At 37.6% G+C, this 23867-nt stretch overlaps 1 protein-coding gene across 5 annotated transcripts in view; it reads left to right on the top strand.

Moving 5' to 3' along the window:
• LOC150104450 (DNA-directed primase/polymerase protein-like) overlaps positions 1-18633 on the top strand; it is a 369024-nt gene extending 350391 nt beyond the window's left edge. For all 5 annotated transcript variants that reach the window (XM_090395149.1, XM_090395148.1, XM_090395150.1 and 2 more), the window contains one exon: positions 18305-18633. In XM_090395149.1, coding sequence (XP_090251275.1) covers positions 18305-18525 — 221 coding nt within the window. In that variant the 3' untranslated portion in view covers positions 18526-18633. The remainder of the gene's footprint in view (positions 1-18304) is intronic.
• Positions 18634-23867: the final 5234 nt, after the last annotated feature.

The following is a 23867-nucleotide window of genomic DNA, read 5'->3' as shown; positions in this document are numbered from 1 at the left end:
ACTCGTTTTTCTTCAAGAGGGAAGAACATTTGATAACATTTAGAAGTGGTAACAACAGCTCACAAATTGACTACATTTTGACTAGAAGAAAACATCTTAAGGTTGTGACAAATTGTAAAGTAATTCCAACAGATCAAGTAGCACAACAACACCAACTGCTGTGCGCAGACTTTAAAATAAGATCGAAGATAAGAACTTCTGGTTGCCATGGGATGAAGACAATTAAGTGGTTTCGCTTAAAAGAGGAGAGTGTGAGGAATCGTTTTAGGGAGAGAGTGTTAGAGAGGATTTCGGATGGACTGGAAAGTGTACAAGATTGGTGGAAACATAATTCAAAAGTAATCCTGAGCTGTGCAATCGAGGTGCTTGGTGAGACATCTGGAAAGATTAGAGAGCAGAAGGAGGGTTGGTGGTGGAATAATGATGTACAAGTGGCAGTGACAGCTAAGAGGAAGGCAAAGCAGAAGTGGGATGAGTCAAGAGTGGAAGAGGACAGAGAGGTGTACAAAGAGAGAAAGCAAGAAGCCAAGAGAGTTGTGGCACAGGCGAAGGCCATGGTGTCGTGACGTTCTATTTTCATGTTATGTTCTAAATTCGCCATCTTGGTTCAAGTCACTCTTATCAGTATAACACTTAATCACAAATTGATCACCGATCCAAAAGTAGAGAAATTTATAATTATACTGCCCCACTCTATTTTTAGAATAGTCTATATAAAATATTCATGACTATTTTTCACGGTATTAACAACACCACAAACACTTTTATCCACAAGGATGTTTTATTAATGCTAATATTTCGCTGGTTTTTAACTCAGCATCATCAGAGCACAACACACATGTAAACGCGACAGTGAGTGGGTGAAACAATAAAATTGCGAAAGACAAAAGATCTAAAGTCCTATTTTTGGCGCCCTCTAACGAAAAAAAAAAAAAAAAAAAAAAAAAAAAAAAAAAAAAAAAAAAGGCAGCAGTTATCCAGGAGTTTTTCTTAGGATAACCGTCTCCCAAATTTTTGGCAAATTAATGCAACCATATTTGTTAAGGTTGGGAGAATTCTTCAAAGCCATTGCTGACTCAAAAAATAATCTTTCAGATCTATAACAACTCCTAAATAGCACATTCGTTTTCCTCCATCTAATCCTGTGTGAAGGAGTGTCCAAAGCGTGGTCTGCCAGTCCCGACTTGCCATAGTAATAGTAGCGAATGTATCTTTCATGTTCTTCCAGGCGGATGTTCACTGATCTTCCTGTTTGCCCATAATAGGCCAAGTCACAGTCACATGGAACTTCATACACTCCTGGGTGTACTAAAGGGTGAAGTTTATCCTTTGGCGAGCGGATCAGAGTTGCCAGCTTGACATGAGGCTTGAAGGTGGTGCGAAGGCCATGTTTCAACAATACTTTGGCTATCTTTTCCGATGTACCTCTGATATAGGGAATGGAAATGGTCATGTTGTATTCTTGTGTATTGGGGGGGGGCAGAGTAATGGGCCTATGTAGTATTTTTTCTATTTTGTAGGGATTGTAGCCGTTGGCTAAGAACGTATGGCGCAGGTACTGGAGTTCAGTGGTCAGAGCTGTATCGTTAGAACAAATGGCTCTGGCTCTGTGTGTAAGTGTTTTTAAAATGCCGTACTGTTGGACTGGGTGATGATGTGATTGTTTATGTAGGTATCTTCCTGTGTGTGTAGGCTTCCTGTAAATAGAAAAGGATAGTGATCCATCTGAAAGGCGGGTGACTAATGTGTCAAGAAATGGTAGACAGTTATTTGATTCTTTTTCCACTGTGAAGTGAATTTTGGGGTGTTGGCTGTTTAGGTAGGTGACAAAAGCGTCCAAAGTGTCTTGTCCATGGGGCCAGATGGCAAACACATCGTCTACGTAGCGCAACCAGACTTGTGGCTTGTACGTAGCTGTGGTAAGTACTTGGTTTTCAAAGTGTTCCATGTAAAAATTTGCTAATGGGGGGGAGAGGGGGGAACCCATTGCAGTACCATTAATCTGTTTGTAGAATTTCCCACCCCATGTAAAGTAACCTGCATTCATAGTAAATTGAAATAATTCAAAAATGTCTGGGGGAAATTTAGACTTGATTAAATCAAGAGTGTCTATAAGTGGTACATTGGTAAATAGGGAGGTGACATCGAAACTAACCATTATGTCTGAATTTTTTAGGATTAGATTTTTAACCAGTGTTTTGAAATGGATTGAATTTTTAACAAAAGTAGAGGAGTTGCCAGTAAGTGGGGCAAGAGACTTAGCTAAATGCCGGGCCAGTTTATATGTGGGACTATCTATGCTATCAACTATGGGGCGTAGGGGAACATTAGTTTTGTGGATTTTTGGTAATCCATAAATACGGGGTGTTTTAACATGAATTGGTTTTATTTTCCTGATGATTTCTTTGGGCCATGATGTCACTTTTTTTAGTAATTTTCGGACTTTTTTCTTTTGCGACATTGTAGGGTCTCGATGTATACTTTGATAGGTGGAACTGTCACATATAAGATCTTGCATTTTTTTGTTATATTCTTCTTTATTCATGATAACTGTTGCATTGCCTTTATCGGCTTTTGTAATAATAATATTTTTATTATTATATAACTTTTTTAGGGCAGTTATTTGCTTATGTGGTATATTACTTTTTGGCGGCTTAGCTTTGTTTATAATATTTGCTATGTCTAGTCGCATGTTATTGGCCATTGCTGGCGGAAGATCGTGAATACCCCGTTCTACTTTCATCATAATTTCGAGTTTGGGAATTCGTTTGGGCGCGATGGCAAAGTTATGTCCTAGACTGAGAGCGTTCTTGGCTTCTTCAGTGAGTGTTTCCGACGATAGGTTTACGACCACGTGGTCTCGTTGAAGTTGCGGTCGGGACTTCGTATGTTGGCGCTGTTGTAGTAGTTCAAATTTCTTTAGGTGCTTGCTTTTAACTTTTGTGAATTCTTTTTTTGCTGCAACTTCGGAGATCTGCTGTAGGACAGTCCATATTTCAGGATTTAATAAGTTTATTAGTTCTTGTTGTAGAGCTGTGATAGAGCTGTTTAGCTTACTAAGCTCTATGCGAGTAGCGGCGATTTGTTCTCGAAGAAGCGCTAAACTCGCCCGTCGATAAATACGATGTGCCTTTGCCGATTGCAACTTTTCTTTGAATTTCAGAAACGATGGAATAATGTCGTTGTCGCGGCATCGTTTAAGGAAGGCTAACCGGTTCAATTTTCTGGACAATTTCAGTTTTAACTTACCGAACCGTCGCGCTTTGTAGACAATATCTTCTCCGTGTAGAATCATTAATCTAACTGATAAGCTTAGGCGTTGATGGTTATTCATGACTATTTTTCACGGTATTAACAACACCACAAACACTTTTATCCACAAGGATGTTTTATTAATGCTAATATTTCGCTGGTTTTTAACTCAGCATCATCAGAGCACAACACACATGTAAACGCGACAGTGAGTGGGTGAAACAATAACATTACTCTGCCCCCCCCCAATACACAAGAATACAACATGACCATTTCCATTCCCTATATCAGAGGTACATCGGAAAAGATAGCCAAAGTATTGTTGAAACATGGCCTTCGCACCACCTTCAAGCCTCATGTCAAGCTGGCAACTCTGATCCGCTCGCCAAAGGATAAACTTCACCCTTTAGTACACCCAGGAGTGTATGAAGTTCCATGTGACTGTGACTTGGCCTATTATGGGCAAACAGGAAGATCAGTGAACATCCGCCTGGAAGAACATGAAAGATACATTCGCTACTATTACTATGGCAAGTCGGGACTGGCAGACCACGCTTTGGACACTCCTTCACACAGGATTAGATGGAGGAAAACGAATGTGCTATTTAGGAGTTGTTATAGATCTGAAAGATTATTTTTTGAGTCAGCAATGGCTTTGAAGAATTCTCCCAACCTTAACAAATATGGTTGCATTAATTTGCCAAAAATTTGGGAGACGGTTATCCTAAGAAAAACTCCTGGATAACTGCTGCCTTTTTTTTTTTTTTTTTTTTTTTTTTTTTTTTTTTTCCGTTAGAGGGCGCCAAAAATAGGACTTTAGATCTTTTGTCTTTCGCAATTTTATTGTTTCACCCACTCACTGTCGCGTTTACATGTGTGTTGTGCTCTGATGATGCTGAGTTAAAAACCAGCGAAATATTAGCATTAATAAAACATCCTTGTGGATAAAAGTGTTTGTGGTGTTGTTAATACCGTGAAAAATAGTCATGAATAACCATCAACGCCTAAGCTTATCAGTTAGATTAATCTATATAAAATAGTAGGATCAATTCTTAATTAAGTTATCAGTCTTCTCTTTAGGCCAAATCATTTATTATTATTCTACTTGGGGCACCCGCAAGATTCGAATTTTTTATGAACGGTGCAATAAAAGGGAGTTCAGGCAAACACAATATTTAGATTAACAAAATAAAACATTTAATATACGATATATAGCAAATACATGAATTTTACTTTTAAATAAAACAATACAAATAACTTAATACATCTTGCTAAGTCACTCATTCCAATTCAATGTTTTAAACTTTAAAATACAATTCACTGCTTCAAAATTATAAATTTTCTTAATTCTAGTTAATAAAACAAAACTTCTCATTTGATCAGTCTGCACACATCTGTCAGTTGTACTTAATGTTTAAATTCACAGCAGGCACTATTCAAGGTAGACAATATTCCAAGCAATCTTATTTCGGACTTTGAACTTCGAAGATACACTATAGTTAATGTTAGAATAAATAAACATGTATGACTACTCTTACCAGATACAATCTTCAATACATCAATTAATTGTGAGCACACTTATGAATTAACTTATTTACGTTAGCGGAACACATTAATAAAACTTCTGCAACGATTTAACTGAACTACTGTTAGTTGCGCTTCACTATTCAAAAAAAAAAACACATCAATAAGGCATTGATATCTTTCCTTGTTTACTTTTCTCAAACTAGTTAATTTCAATATGATTCTTCTCAGGGCAACATAAAATTAAGACGTAATCCTAGACTAACTGGAACTAATCAGAATTTTTCATTGGATGTCCAGCTCTTTATTTATCCAGATATGGCATTAATTTTCCTATACAACACAGCTGACTTCACTTGCAGCTAAGTATATGATTCACTATGTTTTGGCTCATTTCTAAACACTATTCTCATGAATTTCTGCCCTAAAGAATTTACAATTTTCTTTCACTTCCTTGCTTATATCCTACTTTCCTTCAGGCTCCGCAAAACTCTTCCCTTTTCTTTCTATAAAATTCTTATTGCCTCCCTTTCTCCTTTCTGGTTCCAAGGTCACGCACTCTTCGACTCGTGCTCGTTTATTTCATGCGTCTCCATGACAACGCATGAACGTAAACATTTCGCTAATGTAATACAACGCTCTACTCTTACATAAGTGATTACATAACATTAAATTTTTACAAATAAGAATAAACAGAATATTTGAGCTACTTAATCAGCTTTTTCATTACGTATACAATTATTTATAATAACACTTTTTGTTACCTTATATATATATTTTAGTTATCATAAATTTCTACACATATTATTATTTAATAAATTAATAGTAGGTTAAGTTTAGAATAAATATTTAAATAGTAATCCTTATTTAAGGAACAATAAATAATTTTTATACAAATCATGATTAATATTCATTCACATTTAACAATGTTAAATGTGAATGAAAAAAAATAAATTACACAACATAGTTTCATTCACAATTTCACAATGGCATATCAAGATCTGTATGATCAATTAGAAACAAAGGAAGGACAGAGAAAAATTTACCAACTAGCGAAATGTAGAAATAAAGCAGCTAAGGACATCTTACATGTGAGGCAGATCAAAGATGCTGAAGGAAGAGTATTATGGAGGGATGTGGGCATAAGAAACAGATGGAAAATATACTTTGAGGGACTTCTGAATGAGGAAAATGCAAGGACTCACAGAGGAGATGGGCAGCCTTCTGAGGGGATGGTGCAGAACATCAGTAGAATGGAAGTGACAGAGGCCATGAAGAGGATGAGGAATGGAAAAGCGGTGGGCCCCGACAGAATTCCAGTGGAGGCATGGAAGGCACTGGGGGAAGAGGGAATTGACCTGCTGTGGGACCTGTTCATGAAAGTTTGCCAACAGGAAAATATACCCGAGGAATGGAGGGAGAGTACTCTTGTTCCCATCTACAAGGGTAAAGGGGATGCACAAGACTGTAAAAATTACAGAGGAATAAAGTTGATGTCCCACACAATGAAGATCCTAGAAAGGGTTCTTGATGGTAGATTGAGGGAGGAGGTGGAGATTGCAAAGGAACAATTTGGCTTCATGCCTGGTAGATCAACAACAGATGCTATCTTTGGGTTACGACAGATGATGGAAAAATATCGAGAGAAACAAAGGGAGCTACATCTGGTATTTATTGATCTGGAGAAAGCATACGATAGAGTGCCAAGGCAAGAAGTCTGGAGGTGTCTGAGGGAGAAGAAGGTGCCGGAGAAATATGTCAGGTTGGTGCGGGAAATGTACAGAAATGTGAAGACAAGTGTTCGGACCTGTTTGGGACAGACAGAAAGTTTTCAAGTAACAGTTGGCTTGCATCAAGGGTCAGCATTAAGTCCATTTCTGTTTAATATTGTGATGGAGGTGGTAACAGAGGAGTTGAGAGAAGATGCACCTTGGACAATGTTGTATGCAGATGACATCTTGCTGTGTGTAGATTCAAGAGAAGAAGTGGAAACTAAACTGGAAAGACGGAGAAAAGTACTGGAAGAGAGAGGTATGAGACTGAGCAGAAGTAAGACAGAGTATATGTATTGCACGGTGGTGGGCGGTGGTCAGGAGACAGATCTGGAGCTGGAAGGAAATGTCATCAGGAAGGTGAGAGACTTTAGATACTTAGGTTCAACAGTGGAAGAAGATGGAGGAGCTGAGAAGGAAGTGGGATGCAGGATACAAGCGGGTTGGAGGAACTGGAGGGAGATGGCTGGAGTGTTATGTGATAAGAGGGTGCCGATCAATCTGAAAGGCAAAATTTATAGGACAGTAGTGAGGCCAGCTATGACATATGCTATAGAAACTGTGGCCCTGAGGAAAAATAACATTAGCAGGATGGAAGTAGCAGAGATGAGAATGCTTAGGTGGATGTGCGGTGTGACCAGAAAGGATCATCTGAGAAATGACTATGTCAGGGGAACTGTGAAAGTTACGAACTTAGGAGCGAAAATACAGGAGACAAGGTTGAGATGGTTTGGTCATGTGATGAGGAGGGAGGACGAATATGTGGGAAGAAGGGTCATGCAGATGGATGTGCAAGGAAGGCGGAAGCGTGGGCGGCCAAAGAAGAGATGGAGGGAGCTGGTAGAAGAGGACTTCGAGGATGAAGAACTTGGATGTGGTGACAGCCCAAGACAGGAAGGTGTGGAGGAGACTCATAACAAACAGTGACCCCACTTAAGTGGGAGAAGCTGCAGAAGAAGAAGAAGAAGATTGTGAATGTGTGCCTCACTGTTTTCTTTGTACAGTCTTTACAGAAAAAAACTTTTATGTAATACTTTGGTTTTGTTCCACTGAATCCTGTGTTTTGTAAATAATGCATGCCTTACTAAACTGGATTTATTGGGTTCTTTTAAGTGAAATATATTCTTGATGTTCACAAAAAATTTGTGTAGAATCTATCCAGAATAACATAAGCTCAAAATGCAGGGGATTCTATAAACTCCAGGATAAGAAACAGCTGGATCTTTGTCTTTAGGAGAGATAGGAGAGTATTAAGCTTACAAACTGGATGGAAAGATTTTTATCTGAAAGTCCTTTATGTACTTTTGTATTATATTATAACCAGTGGTGAGCTATGGAAATTTTAACAATGGGCTCGCATCGTCGAGCAAAAAAAGAGCTGTATTTCGCACAAAAATGTTTATTAATACAGCTTTTGTACAAATGCCAATCAAAAAGTATGAGGGGAACAATCAACCTGTAAAGGCTATCATTTTTAAACAAATCTTTCATGATCTAAACATGAAATATTTGCACACAATCATCGTGTTAATTTATCTTACATAAGAAAAACATTTTTTAACTATCAAAATATAATAAGAATAAAATCTTTTATAATCACACATATGCAATGGTCCGCATTTTTTTATAAACAAAATAAATTTCTTTTGTTGCGAAAAAAGTTTTCGACAAACAATCTATAAATAATAAATATTATCTAAACACAATATTGAAGTACGTTATATTTCTCTTTTGTTTTTATATTTCAAGTGATAATCAACAGTACCAATCAAGGGGCATTATTTTATAGTCCTATTTATTAATATGCAATTATCAAAAGTGAATTCTTATTTGTAAAATAGTGGTAACAGTAACTATCATATTTTATTTAATAAAATCACTTTGTTAGGTTACCGTACGAGTGTTTCGCTTAAATTTCAATTTTTTTTTTTTTTTTTTTTTGAAAAAATAAAAAATTAAACAAGAAGAACAAGGGGCTTGCAAATTTGAGAAAAATTTAACAAAGGGCTCGGACGAGCCCCTTATAGCTCACCACTGATTATAACCATTAGAGATAAAAGTAGACAGTTGATAGTAAGAATTAGTTTTGTATATATTGAGAACTGTAGATTACCATTTGGTTGATGTAGAATGAGAACATCCAGAAAAGGAAGACAATTGTTATCTACTTCCAAGGTAAATTTGATTCTTGGATTTATTGAATTAATTTTTTCAAGAAATTCATGAGGATCGGACAAGGAGTTCCATACAGCAAGAACATTATCAACATATCTATACCAAATCGATGGTTTAGGTGAAAAAACATCCAGAATATGTTGTTCGAAATGTTATAAAGTAATTAGCTAAATTTGGTGAAGTGGGAGACCCATAGCTATTTCTTCTGTTTTTATAATTTGTTTTGAAATATTCTGAATTAATGACAATCGAAAATTTTACAATATCAGGAGGAAAGTCATTATGAAGTAATCCAATCGTATTAGTCAGAGGTATGTTTGTAAAAAGTAAGAGTACATGAAAACTTAATAGATCTGTGGGTTGTAAGGATAATCTTGAAATTTTATTCTTAAAATATATCGAATTTTTTATTATTGTTTGAAGTTCATATGACATACTGCAAAGGTTATAAAGACATCTCGGAGAATTTATACAGTATTGAGGACATTGATCACGAGAAATAAAAGCATGCTGGTCCCATTCTATAAAGCTTTGATTAGACCACATCTGGATTTTTATACTCAGATCTGGTCACTGGGATTTGAAGGGGATGAAGTAACCATAGAAATAGTTATCAAATGATATCATGCCTGAGTTCATTATGAGAATAGACTGAGGGTATGCATACTGCAAAAGTTGATAGATAGAAGAGAAAAATGAGACCTTTAAGCTATTGAAGGGCTCTTATCTAATTAACACTGAGGAGATTTTTCATATGGTAGAAAGAGGGAAGGAACAAGGACCATCTCTGGAAGTTATGAAAGGAATTACTGAGTAAAAGAGTAGTAAGTGTTTTTGCATGGAGAGTGGTTGGAGCATGAAAATAATTGCCTCAGAGGGTGATCAAGTGCTGACTGTGGATACTTTATAAAGAGTAGTATGGTAGACTTTGTACTGTGTAGTGTTGACTTCCAATTACGAGTCTTTTGACTCCATGGAGCTCGAGAAAATAATAAAGTATATGAGAATAACAGAAAGAGAGTAGTTGGGTGTTTAAAAATGTGTAATGTGATGTATATAATGACTGGTACATGACTCAAATAGTTCTTCTTCCATAAGTTCACCTTATTAATTTATTTGAAGGTAAAGAAGGAAAGCAGTTTGAATGTGCACACACAAACAAACTGCCCTATTGTTTTAACTTTTTTCTACTGAAATTGAAATGGTTAATAATTTCAGTAAAGATGTTCACATTTCAACAAGTTGCTTATCCATCTGTTCTTACATAAAAACAGATGGACTTTAAATAGAGTACTTAGTCATACCTCGGTTAATGTTACCTCTGGTAATGAAGCCTCGATATAACAAAGTCTGCAATTTCAAGCCTCATTTTACGTAAAAATATTAAAATTCTAATTTCAACACCCAGCAATCATCCAGTTTGCGAACGACGGCGACTCGTCATGTACTCCCAAGCTGTGGGTGTGTCTGTTTTAACAGTTTTGTGTGTCATCTGCATAATTTAGTCATTGCTACACTTCGTAGGGTGTGTTTCAGTGTGACGTATGTTCTCTGATAGCGTTATTGTAGATTTTGTAAATATTAATATTTAGTTAAAATGTCAGAATCAAGGGAAAGAAAAGCAATTTCTTTAGAAACTAAATTAAATATCATACAACATGGTAAAAGAAAATCCGGCACATTCTTTAGGATTAGTGCAGTGAACTTTAACAACCATACTTAGTCGATGATGGTTTTCCAGTGGAAGATTTAAAAAAAAACTTGTTAGCAACAAAGCCAAAGAAAATGAATATGAAATTAAAAAAGTTCTTACTGAAAAAGTGTTAGCAACCAAAGATTTAAAAAGGTGCTTGAATGACATTGAAAATGTTTTAAATTTTTTCAGTGAAAATTATCCTTATTTAGAAAGAAGTGTTATTGTTAAGCGATCAGTGTTAAATGCAATAAATCCGTATAGGCAATTATTAAATGAAAGGGAAAAAAAACATAAACAATCAACTTTAGATTCATATTTTAAAATGTCGTGATTTTATCTTTGTTAGGTATGTAATTTTGACTTTTTATTTAATAAAGCTTTTCTTTTTTCAAAAAAAGTCTTTCGTTTTCTTTATGTCTGAATGTATCCCTATTATGGCCATAGTATTTTTACCTCTGAGAACGAAGTTTCACTTAACAAAGTAATTTCGTGGAACGCATCCTCTTCGTTAATCAAGGTATGACTGTATGTGTTTTAAAAATATTATTTTTTATGTATATTATTTCTGGGAAAACTCCCATGTTACTCCTCTTAATAAACTATTATAATTATGGCTATTTTGCCTGCTTCAGTTTAGGAGTGCCCCTGTTTAAATGTCATTGGCTATTTACTCACGGATTCTTAGGGCATTGTAGATGTAAATTTACCAAAAAGTATATGTAGCATAAGGAAGAGAAATTTACACATACCTCTTTCTGAGTGTTGCGGCTTTTCTTCTTTATGCGATGTCCGAAAACTACTGAGTATGTGGAGGGGGGGGTAGGCAATTTGGGAAAATTAAATTAGAAAAACCCGTTTTTTTTTTTTTTTCCCGTAATATATATATATAAACATATATAATATATTATATAGGGTGGGGGAAAGGTGAAAGCGTTGATTATTTATATGTGGGGAAAAGGGGGTTGACGGGGTGCAGTCCATTTCGACTATTCTCGGTCGTCATCTGAACACATGGGGAAAGTGGATGCTATGTCAGGTCGGGTAGGTGCTTCTGTTTTTGAAGTATTTGTGTTATCGCCTATTGGTCGGGGTTGTGACCTCAATTTTATGTTGTGAAGCTTCCAAACCTCGGAGATTATGTAGGGCCTGTGTATGTTGATAGAGTTCGCGTCACATTTTATGGCTATTGTTTCCGATATTCTTAACATTGTTTCATTGTTGTCTGTCTACTATGATGGCCTTGTCGATCTGCAGGGTATGTTTTTGTTCAAGGGCATGAACAGCTATTTCCGTTTTTCCTGTGCTTTGTATTCGATTTTTCTTTTTGATGTTACATTTTTTAGTGTTTAGATGTTCTGGAATAGGGATGTTACAATCACGGTAGTGTTCTTGTAGTCTTGCCCATAAAAACCTGATGGTGGAACCTGTGTAGGTAATATCACAGTCTTTATTTTTTATATAAAATAGCTAATACAACCAACTCTTACTATAATAAACTACTAGAAATTCTTAACTAAAGCTCCATGGATATGGAGCTTTAGTTAAGAATACTACACATACTACACATACACATACTACACGCACAAGTATCATACGAATCATACTTATTCTTGAATCCATTCACACTGCTTGCAAACACAACATCCAGTGGCAATCCATTTCAGTCATGTACCACCCTATGAGAGAAAAATCTAGCCCTCATTCCCTTCCTAGCGGCATTAATTTTCAGCTTCCAAGGATGCTCTCTTGTCCTTTCCCCACCCTCCATAAAATGAAAAATTCCATCTACTGAAATTCTGTATGACCCTTTTAGAAGTTTGTAAGTCTCAATCATATTAGCCCTCTTTCTCCTGTCAATCTGTCTTAATAATCGTTATTCCACAGTTATAATATAATTATACTTTTTTACTCTCCTTTGCTTTCTCTCTACTGTATCAATCACAATAGAGACCAGACCTGATGAAATAATCCAAGTGAGGTCTTATCAAGGACTTGTAAAGAGGCAAAATGACATCCTTATCGTTACATATGAAAGTTTGTTTCAGCATTACAATTATGTTTTGAGTTGTATTTGCAATATTTGCTACATGACCATTGAACTTCAACTTGCACCCCAAGATCCCTAGACTGATCACTTTCTTCTAGCATAATCCCACAAATATAATATGAATTGGATATCTAATCTTGCCAAAGGTCACGAGTTTATATTTATCGACATTGAACTGACATCCATTTTCCCATACCCATATTTCCAGCCTATTCAAATCATTATGTAAGTACTGCATATCGGCAGCATTCTTGATTACCCTACCTACCTTTGCATCATCAGCAAATAGCTGTATCTCACCTGTCAAATCCTTCCCAATATCATTAATGTACAGATTGAATAACAGTGGACCAAGGACTGATCCTTGTGGTACACCACTAGTTATTTCTTTTTATTTTTATTATTTGTACTGGTTATGGGCAGTACTACCCTTACATCACGTCCAGACATCTTGTCCAGACTTGATATAGGCCTAAGTCTTTACAAGTGTTTTACCCTATGCCTATTCTAGTTATCATTGTAGTCATTCTCTGGTGGCAACGGCATGCCACCAGTGTGCCCTGTAAGGCCCTCAAGGAAAGAACTTTTATATCCTTCTGCGTAAGCCCAAGCGGTTTTAAGTCTTTATAACTATCTGCTCTCCAAATGCCATGTAAAGAGATGGTGGCACTGGTAAACCTCAGAGTTGCCCCATGCTCCTCCTGTATCTTACTAACTAGATCTTGGTTATCCTTATAATAGTTTACCTTATTAGTATGGCTATAGGCTAGTGGGTGCCCTGTTCCCACCAACTGAGCATCAACTACCCAAACATCACCATCTCTTTTAATCACTAAGTCTGGTTTATGCAAACCTGCAGAGATTCTATAATGTGGTTCCACTGCGGTCTCCCAACCTTTGTTTTTAAAGCGATTGTTCAGAATGGAGACCACGGTGTCATGCCTCCACACAACACTGGTGCAAAGCAACACAGGGCTATATGAGACAATGTCCCACTGTAGTGGGAGTCAGCCCTACAGTTTGAGTCGTCACTACCCCATCGAGCTGTGCAGGCTCGAGTGGGTAGGGAATTGATCCTTGCCCTGATAAGGTCAATATACTCAAACCCAGGGAGGAGTCTGGTGCTATCCCTTACCCAATCGTGCTGGGGAGGAACCAGATATGACTCTTTTAAAGGAGCACCATCTACAGAAGAGTGTAGCAGAGATGCCCATCTCTTGTATTCTACAGGTGCTGACTCAATTAAGGTACCTTGATAATGGGACTAGCCTTTAGCCCGCCTAAAGTCTTCTTGTATTAATGGGCTATAGAAAACCTCTCTGCAGATAGGGGAAGAAGATAGTTCTAATTTTGCGATTCTGGACAGCCACAGGTGTGAGATCACCCATCTAAGTGATGGGACCCCCTGAGCCTGCCGTCCTTCACACTCGCGTGGAATATGCAGTAGGGGTGTCGGCAGTCAGAGCCATGATCTCACAGCTGAATGGATAGCCCTGCCCATTCGGGACAGTACCAAGATATATGTCCTACCAAGCACCAATGTGGTAAAAGCGATGTAGGAGATAGTGGGAAAGGAGAAACAGTCTTTGCTGGGGCTTGAGAGGCGCTTTCCTCAAAGAAGTGATCCCAGCTTCTAGGATAGAAGGGACCTTCTCTTTGGGATGAACATTATACCGAGGTATCTCCACTCTTCCAGGGTGGTCAAAGCATACAACGGCCTTCCGTGCAGGGAAAACTCTATAGTCTCAACCTTAAGCTTCTTGTCACGACCAGAGGGGACAAGAGCTAAAGAGCAGGACTTCTCTACATTAATAGAAAGGCCTCGAATAGAGAAAGTAAACTGTCTGGTCAAGGTGTTCCTGCAAGCCTACCTTAGTCGAGGCTACGAGAATAAGATCGCCTGCAAAGGCCATAGCATTAAAGGAAGAAGCTCCTAGTGAGTAGCCTATATGTCTAGGAAGAGAGTGAAGAAACTCATCTATGATGCAGTTAAAGAAAAGGGGAGAAACAGTCTTTGCTGGGGCTTGAGAGGAGCTTTCCTCAAAGAAGCAATCCCAGCTTCTAGGATAGAAGGGACAGAAGAGACACCTGGCGAATACCATGCACTGCAGGAATAGAAGTCGCATGGGATCCTGTAGTGAAAGTAATGGAACTCCCCAAGTATAGCTCCATACCATAGGAAAGAAAGGGTTCTGGACATCCAGCAATAGACAGCGCTTGAAGGAGAGCAGGAAGGGAGACTCTATCAAAGGCCTTTTGGAGGTCCAGCAAAGCCATATATAGAGGCTTAAGGTGGCGTCGGGAATCAGAGAGAAGAGAAGAAAGAAGATATATATTCTTAGCACAGCATCTGAAGGGACAAAAGTTCTCTGTCTATATCATGCTGTATATGTTGCTGAAGTCGTTTAACTAAGATTTTATGATAGTCTAAGTATCACAGGGAGATGGTAATAGGTCTAAAGTCTGATGCACAGCTTGAAGTTTCTTTCTTTGGAATGAAGATAGTTCTTGAAGTGCATAGGTATGGTGGTATTGCTTTACTGGAAGGGAGAATGTCCAATAAGTCTTGAAGAATCTTCAGCGGCATCTTCTGAAGCCTAGACGCAGGAAAGCCATCAGGTCCAGAGGTGCAGAAATTGGATGGAAGAGCTGCTTTGATCTCCTGGATGGAGACAGCTGGTAGTATATTTGAAGGGCAGGAATGGACCTCAATATCGTAGGATGGTCATCATCAGGGAAGTGTGGAGATAGAGCAGAAAGACTGCTCTCCAGAATCTAACAAAATCATCATGTAAGTCTGCTAGAGGTAGAGGGGAAGCACCGTCAAGGATGATTTTGGCACATTGCTCTCTTTTCTTTTTATAGAGGGTCTGCATGGCTGCATAGGCCCTCTTTTCTTTTTATAGAGGACCTGCATGGCTGCATAGGCCCTCTTCCTCTGCTTCCTATTTGACAAAGTCATTGTAGAATGAGACGTAGGCTGATGTTGACAAGGCATGAAGCGTTCAGAGAATTCAGCATGGAGGTAGACATTTAACTGATCTGTGATATCCATTCCCAGAAGGTGAGTCTGGATGAGATAGTTAAGAATTTGAGTTATATTCTGGAAGAGAAGGATCATCTAGAGATGATGCCAGTCTGAGAATCAAAGCCTCTTCTTCAACAGTAGGATGGTGGCTGGAAGATGGAGAGGCAGGGACAGGAGATACGGAGATATTACCTGTCCCTACCTGTGGCAGATGGGCTGCCAATTCTTGAACTAAGCCTTTGTAACTAGCTTTCTGTCTATGACACTTGATGGCATCCAAAGATCTTAATGGCAACATCTTAAATAAAGCCTCATTGATTTTCTTTATCCCTCGAGCCGTCAAATCGATCTCATGAGTGGCGAGGATCTTTTCTTCTTTGGCAGTCCAACGTGCTTTGATGTGCTCAGTTCTTATTGTAGTGTTGGTTTCGGCTGGATGTTTCGAGGTGTGATGCACGGCAAGACCAACTGCGGTGGAGAATGCACAATCTGAGATTTGGAACTCCTTGACTGCCAGAACAAGCACGATGAGAACTTGAAGAAATGGGTTGATGACAGTTCTTTCTTTTAACTTTCTTCCTGAGGATGCCACTGGGATGGGTGGCAGGATCACCTCAAAACAAGAAACAGACATCTGGAATCACACTTGACGAGTTTCCTGGCTCCGGCCTATAAGAGTTGGAGCCTTCATCTGATGAGTTATTGCAAGCAAGGAAACTTAACCCTACTAGGGCTGCTAACCCTGGAAGGGAGGAATAGCGTAGCAGGCCAGTCAGTTACACGAAGGTGTCTAGGAATCGCCCCTAGGAGGCCACCTACTGCTGCACTTGCGAAGTGTCTCAGGGGATGTGCAAGCCAAGACAACAACACTTTGGTTTCCCAAACCATTCCTTAAACCTTGTAGACTCACATCCCCTGTATACCACTTTTTGATATTTGTCAATCAGCCATCCTGTTATCTACACTAATATTTTATAATCCAAACCTATATTCTCCAATTTATGCAACAGCCTTCCATGCTATATTTTGTCACAAACCTTACGAAAATCCAAAAGTATTATGGTGTATTCATTTTCCTTGTCTAACTCAGTGGTAACATTATTATAGAATGTGAGGAAGTTGCTAAAACATGACCTTCCTTTAGTAACGCATGCTGTTCACTGCAAAGTAGAGATTCACTGTCAATCCATTTCTGAATTTGAGCCCTAATCAATTTTTCCAATATCTTCACAGCCATTCTTGAGATACTGATTGGTTGATCGTCGGATACACTCTTTTCATTCCTGCAGAATCTTCCCTGTTCTGAGACTCAAATTATATAGCCAGTTCAGCTGAACATTCTTTTAGCACCTGTGCTGATATTCACCCTATTGCTGAATTCTAATTCAGTTTGTGCAACAGTTCTAATACCTCCTCTTCATACACCTGCATTTCTTCATTCAGTGAAGCAGTATCATAGAACTCAGTGTTGCATTCACCAGGTTGATAGCATTTAGCCAAATGGCTGCTGAATAATTGAACAACCTCTTCTGCATTCAGAAGAGTTATTCTTTCATATTCATTCTTTCTTTTACTTTCAGCAGTGGGTTGTCTTTAGCTTGCAGGTTCTTTTAGTAGCCAGTTTCTTTTTTCACACTCAGACTTAGCTTTCTGTGCACCATTCTAGTCTGTTGCTTATAATTTTCATAATGGACATCATCCTTATGCACATGGTATTCCTTCCACATCGTCTGCTCTCTATGAATCTCTTGCTTAATAAGATTACACATACATTTGACTCCTACCCTATTTAATCTTCAAACTCACATTTAAGTATTTTTTAAATGCTTTCCATGCACTGTCGATATTCTTCCCATGCAGCAACTGATACCATTCCACTGAACTCAGTATGCTCCTCAGTTGGTCATAATTTCCCGCTTTTTAGTTTAGTATGGAACATTCATAAACATAAACTGTTGAAAACCAGAGTCAGAATAGTGCACTATAATCAAATCTCTAACTCTTTGACCTCGTCACATGCTGTTTGAGGAAGTTGTCTCACAACAGTTTAATAAATTCAGTTTCATTCTTCTCGTGAGATTTTACTGCTACCCAATCAGTATTTGGATGATTAAAGATCTCATTATGATTACTGTTTTCGTGCCCATCGTCTCTATTTTGTGATGCATTTCTTCATCACTAGCAACTGATCCACCAGGTCTGTAACAACACCTCACTGTGTGATTGATCTTGTTAGATTCTACCTCACACCAGGTAGCTTCATATTTACTGCCACATGAAATGCTGTACTTGTACTACAATCATAGGTCTCAACACTAACTGGATTCAAGTCATCTGATATTATTAGCAGCATGTCCCTTCCTCTCCTATCCTGTAAAAATATTGTACATTTCCATGATAATGCCCATTCCTGTCATTAGCATAATTATATAACATTGTCTATCTTACACTCATATTCTCACCATTCCTCCCATTATAATTTAATTTCCATGACTCTCTGTATTAGGTCTCAAACCAGTTATTAGTTTTTCAAGACTCCCGATACCAAACACATTCAGGTGTAGGCTATCCCTTTTATACAAATCTAATCTTCCTTCAAAATTGCTTCATGCATCCAAAAACTCCCATCCATTCCTTCTACACTTCCTTTGCAATGAATTGTTTGTCATCATAGTCCTTCTTAATTAATTTTTATCATATTAGGGTTAATATACTTACTATTTTCACTTTCTCACTCTTCACTCATTTTTGTTACTCTTCGCACATTTTGATGATATATGCAAAAATGATTTTTATTTACTTTTTAATAGTTCGGCCATTGCCACCTGAAATTTTGCAGCCATACATAATGGAGAATCAAGAATCCAGTGAAGTGTTGATGGATTTATCCAGTATGACTAATAACAGCTTTTGTTCTCAAATGCTGAATTCCTTAAGTGAAAAAGAAGAAAGAGAACTTGTAGAAATTGTTAAGCAAGTTGAAGATATGCATAATAAAAATGAGTTAACCTTGGTTAATGATGAACCTTGAAATAGAACATTCCAAAATTAAAGTTAATTAGTACGACAAGATTTTTATACTAGTTATTAGTACTTGATAGTGAATTCATTTATAGCTAAATAAATAACAATAAAATAGTTTGTGTTTTTGATTTTATAAGTTTACACAAGTTATTACTGAAAATGATAATATTGACAAGGATATTACTGTTATATTAATGCGGATATATTTGTCTTCCCTTCCTTATTCTCTCACTGTGCTTTTCTTATTATATGATGAGGCTACTTTATTCATTCACATTAGTAAGTTTCCTATATTACTTTGCAAATTTGTTTATAAAATTGCTGTTACATTCTGTTTATTAAAATGTTTACCCAGAATATAGTTGAGTAGTAGCATACTATAGTGGAATAGTATGAAATGAAGTGTGTGAAATGAAATTGAGGGATAAATGCTACTAACCATTCAGTAGGATTGCCAAGTTAATCAATGGTATTGATTAACTTAACATTTCTACAGGTGGTGAAGTTGATGACCTCCATTTCTTTAAACAACACTGAGGTGAGAGCAATAAGTGATAGTGTGAAGGTAAACACTTGTCACCATTTTATAGAATTTGCTGTATATGAGCTTGATTCCATGCTAGATTCGAGCAGAATATAACATAATGTTTAGATGATAAAAAAACAGGTGTTAGCTTGGGACCACATCTCTTGGGCACTGGTGAGATTGCTTTGGGAACAGAAGTCTTTTTGGCATCCAGGTTTGTTACAATTCTTCTGATATCTTTCTGGCAGGTCACAGGAGGCATGCAATGCTGCAGTGTTTTCAGGTAAAGAAGGCAATTTGCCTTTGTTATCTGTACAGGAGATGGATGAGAAAAATGATACCAAGAAATCAGTTTTATCTTGAATTGATATTGCAGTACTACCATTTGGGTAAGAAAGAGATCGAAGGTACAGATGGACAAAAGTTACACTTAACAGCTTTCATGAGGGACTAAAATATATACTGACAGCAGCACAGGTGGCAAGTTTTATACATTTAGCCCCTTAACAGTCTGACACACTCTTGTTAATGATGGTTTTACAAGTGTTGTAGACTTGGGTGTAAGTTGTGAATAAGGTTGCAGTTTTTATCTCAAGACATTTATGATAAATTGTTTTTTGGTTCACTGGCATGCTTTTCAACAAACCATGGATTAGATATATGCTGGGAATTTTGTGGAGGATGGATGAAGGAAAGCTTTCATTCTGATATGGATAATTTGTTTAACAAGATAACAAATATGCAAAACTCTGAGATCTTTCCATTTGGTTTTGTTGTGAATGTCCGAGAGGAGGATGTTCCAGTAGAGATGAAACATGGAGGAGGTTGTGATCTGAATTACAAAGAGGAGCAGTCACTTCAATAGTGTACCTAAGGAGAACTGGTTAATAAAAAAATACGTAGTGTTGGGTGTGTGGAGAGGATTGTCTGGAATTCTTGTTGGAAGATGAATGATTTGTTTTAGGTCATTGCTTATAGCAAACACTTCCACTTCTCTTCTGGCTTTAGTCAGTGGAGCTAAATAATTGAAGCTGGTAGAAATGACATTAAAGTCATCAAAGAAGACTTCATTTTTAGGAAATTTGGATTGAGCAAGTCATGCTTCAAGTGTAAAAAGTTAAGGAGATTCGAATGACTTTCAGAATTGAGGGAGTGGTAGGGATAGCTGATGAATGATGTATAATGAAGCAACAAAATTTTAAGCCACAGAAGGTCACTTGTGGGAAATTCAGGATTAAGCATCCTCTGGCCAAGAATATGAGATCATGCAAAATCAGAAGTACCATCTTGTTTGTTGCAGAAGGAATCATACAGGGTGTAGCTAAGACAGTTACAACTGGCTGTGGTTATTGTGGCAGAAATTTGAGATTCAGCGAAAGACAGTAGATCAGGTTTGTATGTCTGCATGTGAGGATATATGTGTACATGGGTTAGTTTTTAAACCATGAATATTGGTAAAATGAATGAAGAAATTATTTTGCATGATTTATTGAGGAAGGTAATTTATTTTAAACACTGATGCTGTTGTAGACGTTTCTGTGGTTAAGCAGAAACGTCTACAACAGACGTTTCTGTAGGTATTTCTGTAGAAGTTTATTAAAAATAAACAATTAAAAAACCTGACAAGTTTCGTTTGTCATAAGACTTACATCATCAGGGGTAATGGTATATAAAGGTTTAACACAACAAAAGCAGCTTATTGACAATAAGCTTTTGTTCCAACACACATACAGTAACGAATATATCATTTGTATTCAGGTTTTCTCAATTATTTGACAGTTGTGAAGTTTTAAAAAACGTGTAATTAATTGTCAGTAAGCTTTTATGTTAAACCTTTATATACTATTACCCCTAATAATGCAAGTCTTACAACAAACAAAACTTGTCGGGTTTTTTAATTGTTTATTTTTTAATAAACTCTTTATATTAATATACATTCTCAATACTGAAAAATACCTACACAACAGTGACGCTGTATTCATTTAATTGTACTGTCATTCAGAAGTGAAGGAAAAAAGAACAGGGGGAATATACCGTGGCTGGTGATGCTTACATATGTCACCTATACAGACAGCATCCAGTCTCCATGATATAGCATGGCCTCAACAATATCCCTTGCATATCATTACAAACCCTCCCTCCAGACGTAAGCTAACAGCAAATTATGAGCTAGCTGATTAGGAAGCCACCTAAATATGTTGCCATCTGATTTACTCTCATACACACTCTAGAGGCCATCTTATGAAACTGCTTTACTGCTCATTCCTTAAAGATGAGAGAGGTTCTGTGTTTCCATGGTTGTTTGGTGTGTCTTTGAGGGCACCAACACTACATGTTGGGAGATCGAGGGGGGGGAGGGGTTAAGACTTAAGGTGTGTGTGTGTGTGTGTGTGTGTGTGTGTGTATATATGTATAACTCATGCATAAGGTGTTGTATATCTAAAACAAAATAGTGCCATATATTGGAATACCATATAATATAAGGGAAGTGGTTATGGAGATGAAGGAATCTGCTGATGTGCTCCTTGAATAGCTAGAGATTATAACTCTGAGGAAGAACATTGTGCAAAGAACTGATGAACATCTACATATAGTTAGAAGTTAGTCAAGAGGTTCCAATGTATCAGGAGTGTTCTGCCACAATTCAAAGGGCATTTGGAGAGACCAACAGCTATGGGCACATGCTGGAGCAGTGTTTACAGTCTGAAACGCAGTCAATGCGTGCTGGCCAATGTCTATGAAGATCCATCATTTTCCGAAGTGCATTTTCACCTAAGTCATGTAAACAGATGAACCTGCAAGTTTCTTGCTTCTCAAGACTTGAATTTGTCCAAGAGAAAGCTCTTCACATTGAGAAGGTCACCTTATGGTGTGCAGTTTCCAGCCACAACATAATTGGACCTTACTCATTGAAGAGGTGGTGTAACCATGACCTTGAATAGTGAATGCTACATCGAGAATGTGTTGGTTCTGTTTCTCTAGGATTTCCATAGGATGTTCATGCAAAAAACTTTCTATTTCATGCACAGGCATTCCAGCAGGACAGAGGAACCTGTCAAACATCACGTGGTTCTAGAACCTATTTATCAGAACACTTCACAAAGAGACTCATTTCAAGGTTCACAGAATTCCTGTACCCCTGACATTCTCATGATTTCATGTCACTAAATGCCTTTATTTAGGGTATGTTGAAGGAATGGGAATTCCACTATGACCTGTCTTCAAACCTTGATGAATTAAAGGATAAAATTACATATGTCCTGCAGAAGCCCCAACCCTTGTTTTCCAAGATTACAGAGAATCTTTGCATGTACTATGAAACCTGTCTTGAAAGCCAAGGTGCCCATTTCGAGCACTTAATCTATCATCGTTAATGCTTTATTTGACTGAGATTCCACTGATAGTTCCGGATGTATATATCATCATTTGTAAACATATATTCTTTGTTAATAAACCTGTTTACTCCATAAAATATATTTTTGTAGTCATTCAGTACTGTTTTATTTGCCCCATACTGTAATTGAGATATTTAATGAGCAGTTCATAAAGGTCATTCATCCTTGTGAATGTGACATTCACATATTTGTTTAATATGTCAAGGCAGATGTCAAGCATCAAATTATAGCTAGTCTCTGTGTCAGGTGTTGTGTTTAAAATGTTGGAAAGATGTGAGAATCAGGATCCAGAATTGGGTTGACAACAGTGATATTATCTTTGATGAATTTGCTGAAGCGAGGTAACGTTTTAGTAATCTACTTACATATTACAATAAGATAACAGCAGCAATGGATGCAGGAGATTGATACACAGTAGCATACTTTACAAAGACTTTGATAGATTACCTCGTGGCAAGTTGATAGTCAAACTAGAGCAGATTGGGTTGGATATTAGACTAGCGCATTGGATTGAAGATTGGCTGTCTGTTAGGTATCAACAAGTTGTATATGGTGTACCTCAGTGGTCTGTTTTAGGGCCATTTCTGTTTAACCTGTATGTTAATGATACTGGGGAAAATTTTGAATTGGGGATATACAGCTGTTTGCAGATGAAGCAGAGTTGGGACGTAGTAGAGTAGATGTGGTGGCCTTACAAGAAGACTTGAATAGACTGAGTGAATGGGCATGGGGATTCCAAGTTCAATGTTGCCAAATGTAAGGTTTTAAAATTTGGAAAACAAAAATTGGATGTAGAATTTACTGTTGATGGAGATATATAGTTGTTGGTCGAGGAAGTAAGACATCTTGGGTGATGGTGGATAAAGATCTAAAATTTAGAGGACATGTTGCCAAAATTGTGAGGACAACACAACAAATTTTGGCAATGATGCAGAGGAACTGACTTGCAGAAGTAAGGAGATTCTGGTTCCTTTGTATAAGGCTCTGATGAGGCCACATGTGGACTACTGTGCATAAATTTGGTCACCTGGTTTTCAAAAGGATGAAGAAATGTTTGAAAGGGTCCAGAGGTGATTGACCAAAATAATTTCTGATCTCTGGAATGTTGAATATGAAGAAGTGGATAGGAGGAAGAGGGATGATTTGATAGAGATGTACTTGTTGGTAAAGGGTTGTTATTATTATTATTATTACGGGCTACTCCAGGGAGTCCTTAGACTCATCGAGGGAGGCCCTAAACATCATGTCCGCACAACTATTCAACATTCTCACAGTATCTATCATACCTTGCCTTGAACTCATTCACTGTCATAGCACCCACAACAGACTCTGGCAGCTTATTCCACTCATTCACCACTCTAACAGTAAAGAACCCAGCTCTAACACCATTGATAACCACACTCTTGCTCAGCTTCCATAGGTGACCCC

Source organism: Typopeltis vanoorti, chromosome 7 (assembly GCF_054136105.1).
Source record: "Typopeltis vanoorti isolate ZY-2024b chromosome 7, IOZ_Tvanoo_1.0, whole genome shotgun sequence".
Lineage (NCBI taxonomy): Eukaryota > Metazoa > Arthropoda > Arachnida > Uropygi > Thelyphonidae > Typopeltis > Typopeltis vanoorti.
The sequence above is the reverse complement of the archived record's forward strand: the minus strand, read 5'-3'. Positions and strand labels throughout refer to the sequence as shown.